Source organism: Contarinia nasturtii, unplaced genomic scaffold, assembly GCF_009176525.2.
Source record: "Contarinia nasturtii isolate CC-2019 unplaced genomic scaffold, AAFC_CNas_1.1 Cnas_scaffold_2207, whole genome shotgun sequence".
Lineage (NCBI taxonomy): Eukaryota > Metazoa > Arthropoda > Insecta > Diptera > Cecidomyiidae > Contarinia > Contarinia nasturtii.
This window is the reverse complement of record NW_022199530.1, coordinates 1-4,349: the sequence shown is the minus strand read 5'-3', so window position 1 is coordinate 4,349 and position 4,349 is coordinate 1. Positions and strand designations below refer to the sequence as shown.

General features: G+C 35.2%; 2 protein-coding genes across 2 annotated transcripts; one reads left to right on the top strand and one right to left on the bottom strand.

Annotated features, from left to right (window-relative positions):
• Nucleotides 1-270: 270 nt before the first annotated feature.
• LOC116347957 (sorbitol dehydrogenase-like) lies at nucleotides 271-2,084 on the bottom strand. The gene is made up of 2 exons (XM_031778781.1): nucleotides 1,592-2,084; nucleotides 271-1,512 (listed from the first exon to the last, which is right to left on the bottom strand). The coding sequence occupies exons 1-2, from the start codon at nucleotides 1,643-1,645 to the stop codon at nucleotides 484-486; spliced, it is 1,083 nt and encodes a 360-aa protein (XP_031634641.1). The 5' UTR covers nucleotides 1,646-2,084; the 3' UTR covers nucleotides 271-483.
• A 387-nt stretch (nucleotides 2,085-2,471) lies between these two features.
• LOC116347958 lies at nucleotides 2,472-3,791 on the top strand. The gene has a single exon (XM_031778783.1). The coding sequence runs from the start codon at nucleotides 2,684-2,686 to the stop codon at nucleotides 3,683-3,685; it is 1,002 nt and encodes a 333-aa protein (XP_031634643.1). The 5' UTR covers nucleotides 2,472-2,683; the 3' UTR covers nucleotides 3,686-3,791.
• Nucleotides 3,792-4,349: the final 558 nt, after the last annotated feature.

Sequence of the window (4,349 nt, the reverse complement as noted above, 5' to 3'; positions counted from 1 at the left end):
AATCATGTGAAAACTTGCAGATGTTATTTTTTTCACAAAAAGTTAACATTCTGAAAGTTTGAAGAAATTTCAATACAATTTACTTACCCCTCTCGATTTTTTCAATTACCTATGCTTCTAAATAAATTTAAAAATTGACAAATGACGTCGGCCACCATCAAAATGATCGTTTTTAGATTAAAATCATGACTTTTTTCAATTTCAAATACCTTTATTATGTAAATACAAAAGTTACATATTTGAAAAGTGGACAAAAGTAAAACTGTATTATTGAAAGTGAACTGAAATTTATTATCTATTCATTTATAGTCAAATTTTTGTGTACAGTTGAAGCAACTAGAGTAAATGTATACATCGTTTTGGCAGATTAACAATTGTTAAATGGAACAAAAACAAAACTGATAAAAGAATCATCAGCCAACTTATTGATTATTGATTTCAAAAATGAAATTTGGCAAATAAAACGCAAAAAAAATTATGAACTTAAAATGGTTTTGGATTATTTTCATTGCGTGGAGTGCAATGAATCATAACTTTAATGGCTCCATCACGATTATAGCGTGCTGTATCAAACGCTTCTTTCGTTTCACTAATATCAAAATGATGTGTTATTAATTTTTTGACATCGATTTTACCGTTTGACACCATTTCCAATGCATATTGATATTCGTTACAATACCTAAATACGCCAATAATATCAACCTCGCGAGTCGAACCGGCAATTAAAGGTACAGTAACCTCTGGTGGTCCATTACCAACAATAACCACACAACCACCGGATTTTGTGGCTTTTATGCCCAATCGAGTGCTTGCTTGTCGTCCGTTGCAATCGATTGATATATCTGGTGCGCAACCGAGTTTCTCATGCACTTTTTTTACTAAATCATCTTCATGCTCATCGTTTTTCACAAGTAATGTATGTGCAGCACCCAATTCTTTGGCCAATTTCAGCCGATCCGCAATAATATCAGTGATGATGATATTTTCGGCTGACATTGATTTGGCCGCAATTAACGCTGATAATCCAATTGGACCTGCGCCAAGAATTAGCACATTTTTACCAAATCCCACATTTCCACGGCGACAAGCATGAATACCAACGGACAATGGTTCCATTAATGCACCCTCTTCCATACTGACATGGCCGGGAAGCTTATAACAAAAATCGGCCGCATGTGCATAGTATCGTGTAAGATTTCCGTCGTGCGGTGGTGTTGCACAGAAAATAACATGCGCACACAAATTATAACGACCTTCTTTGCAATCGCTACAATAACGACACGGTACACCTGGTTCGATTGCCACTCGATCACCAACTTTTAAATTTGTCACCGATTTGCCGATTTTATGTACCACACCGGACGATTCATGACCAATGATCATTGGATTTTTTACAATAAAATCACCGATACGACCATCGACCAAGTAATGAACATCGGAACCACAAATTCCAACGGAATCCATTCGTAATAACACTTGGTCGTCAGCAATTTCGGGCAATGGACGCTGCTCCTGATTGGGTTGAAGAAATTTGGAAAGATGAATTTGAACATTTGAATGATTCAATTTGGGGAGAACAAAATCTTCTTACCAATCGAAGATCTTCGATTCCATACAATACTGCTGTTAAATTATCAACCGACATATTTCAATGTAAAACTTTTATTTTAAATTTTATTTTTTTCTTGTGGTGTCTTAACGGACGATTTCTGCTAAAAATTGGCCTTTTTGACACGGTGAAAGTAGAAAAGGCTTTAGAGTATTGCAACAGATTATTGCTTATTTTATACACAAAATTTCGAAACTTCTGCAATCAAAGCGAATAAGAGATAAAAACGTTCAACCCGTATGGAAAAAAATTGACTGACTAAATAGCTAAAATCAACTGAAAATGAATTTTGTTAACTAAAACAATCTAGCCACTCGACTTTCTGATTTTAAACAGGCGACTATTTTGGGACGTTTTTGGCTATAGCCAACTGTGATTAAAGTTGATTTGCTTAATTTTTCACTCGATTCCAGTAAAGAAAAATTCAACTTGATTAAACCAAAAACGTCCCAAATTAATTAACTGAGCCAGTAATTTTTCACACGGCAAATGTTAATTTTGTGTTGTCAGTAAACAAAATTGATGATCGAGCTATCTGTGTAAATATTGAGGGGCGGAGAGTGAATAAATCGATTTATTTCATTGCTTCTCGTCAATCTTATCTATCATGGAATGTTATCAACGAATGCCCTTCATAAAAAGTCGGTCAACGCCAATCGCTTTTGTGTTTTTTTTTTTTTTTTAATTTTTAACGCGACATTGAAATGATCGATTCATTACAACATGTATAAGTCTCTCATACAGTAAGACTTCGTAGATCGGTATTTATTGAAAATGTTCTATTTCCACCTTCTTTGACTATCAAATACAGAGCTAAGCGATTGGTGTTTTTTCTTAATTTATTTGCTGTTATTGTTTTGATTTAGTCTGAATGTGATTCTGCTTATCAGGCCGACTTTGACTTGAATGCAGATTGCACAAAAACTTGTCTAAGCGTTATATGAGCTAGAAAAGATAGTAGAAAAGATCTATGACATTTTCGTATTTCAGCGATTCTTTAGAAAATTCGAAAAAGATGTGTTCAAATGAAATTTGCAGTGATTGAAATCCGTCGTTTCATCCTCAAATTCAAAGATGATCGTCAAAATAAATATTCTGCTCGGAATTTTCAGTGTATTTCCACTGATAATATATAGTGAAAACAGTGCAAAATGTTACAATGAATATTGTGGAACTCCAATGGGTTTAATAATTCTTCCGATTTTTCCGTATTCAGCATCGTGCGGAAATGATTACGTTATACACCAGAGTAAGTGTCCATTGAAGAGTCAATATTGCTGTCCAGTTATTCCCCACGATGACGGTGTTATATTATGCAAAGACAGTTATTATAAAGGCGATTGTAAATCATATTTTATGCATGGAAAACATTGTGTAAATGTAGATGAGGATGACAAAAATGCCATAAGTTCAGTAAATACGCTCGGTAATTGCGTTCGGCTCTACGATGATGCCAATTGTTTGGGGAAATCGCGTCCATTATATCCGGGAAGTCCGCGTCACAATGATTTATTGCAATTGAAATTCAACGACATAACAAGTTCGTTCGGAAAATGTTATGATAATGATAATAATTGCGATTCGCAAGTGGATGGAACAAACGATTGTACATTCACCATTGGCATTCTACCATGGGCTTTGAAAGATCGAAACAATTTACCAAGTCCGATTATTCTCTTTCAAACCGGACCATATGATCGAGCGGAAGTAATGGAAGCGCAGATTGAAGCGAAACATTTGAACACGGGCACTGCCGCAAGTCAAAATGCATACAAGTATGCCAAACAAATGGGAAATATTGACGATAACGCTGGACATATTCTGTCAACGCGACTCGGTGGCTCGGGTACGGATTTGAGAAATATATTTCCACAGAGCCGACTTTTCAACCACAACATTTGGTCCCAAATTGTTAATTTTGTAGCAGATACTGTGGAAAGACATGGCGGAGCACATTTTACAGTGAATTTGTTGTATGACGGTATTAGGGATACAAGACCGTATAAAATCGTTTATAGAGTTAAGTCGGAAAATTCAACTGATGTATTGTTTGTAAATGACTTACTTAATCCATAACTGTAGTGAAGAGAGCTTTTTTGGTTTGATAGAAACCTAGTTTATATCGAAAATAGTGAATTTTATAAATGTTTTGGAGATGATCAATAAAATTTTTTGGAAATTATTTGAAGAGCTTTCAAGTTGATGTTTTTTTTTATTTCAGTTGTTGTTATATATATTTCAGGCATGTTTCTATTGCAAATCTAAAGGATCATTCGAAAAACCCGCGGTTTTTTATTTTACAGCAATTTTACTTAGTTTTTACGGAGAAGAATGGCTGTGAATGAGGCTTTACTTCAATGGTTTTTTTTTGTAAAATTTCTGCGGTTCAATGGTAACGATAAAGGGCAATCAAACAAATTGAACCTTGCAATGCTGCTCTCTGGCATTTATAAGTTCGTCCCTATGTCGGCTTCCCTTCATTCTTCAGATTTGTCATTTTTCTTGCATGTAGCAGCTTAACTTTGAGATACCAGGTGGCAGCACATCTGCATATTCGAAACCCATTACATTGCCTCAAATGGAGCGCGAAAGAGTCGTTACATTGCCGTTAATTAATCGGCTTGGCTCAAAATAAAACTAAGTCAAAGTCTTAAACTTTGCCGGAGATGCTTCTTGACTAACGCTCATCAGATCAGTCACATCGAAAGACTCAACCAAACATAATCATCACTAATGATTC

Bases quoted from the DNA above. Each gene is read 5' to 3' on its own strand.
- LOC116347958 (XM_031778783.1), top strand. From the start codon at position 2,684: ATGATCGTCAAAATAAATATTCTGCTCGGAATTTTCAGTGTATTTCCA.
- LOC116347957 (XM_031778781.1), bottom strand. From the start codon at position 1,645: ATGTCGGTTGATAATTTAACAGCAGTATTGTATGGAATCGAAGATCTT. The intron at 1,513-1,591 runs GTAAGAAGATTT...CAACCCAATCAG, and splicing joins GAATCGAAGATCTTCGATTG to GAGCAGCGTCCATTGCCCGA.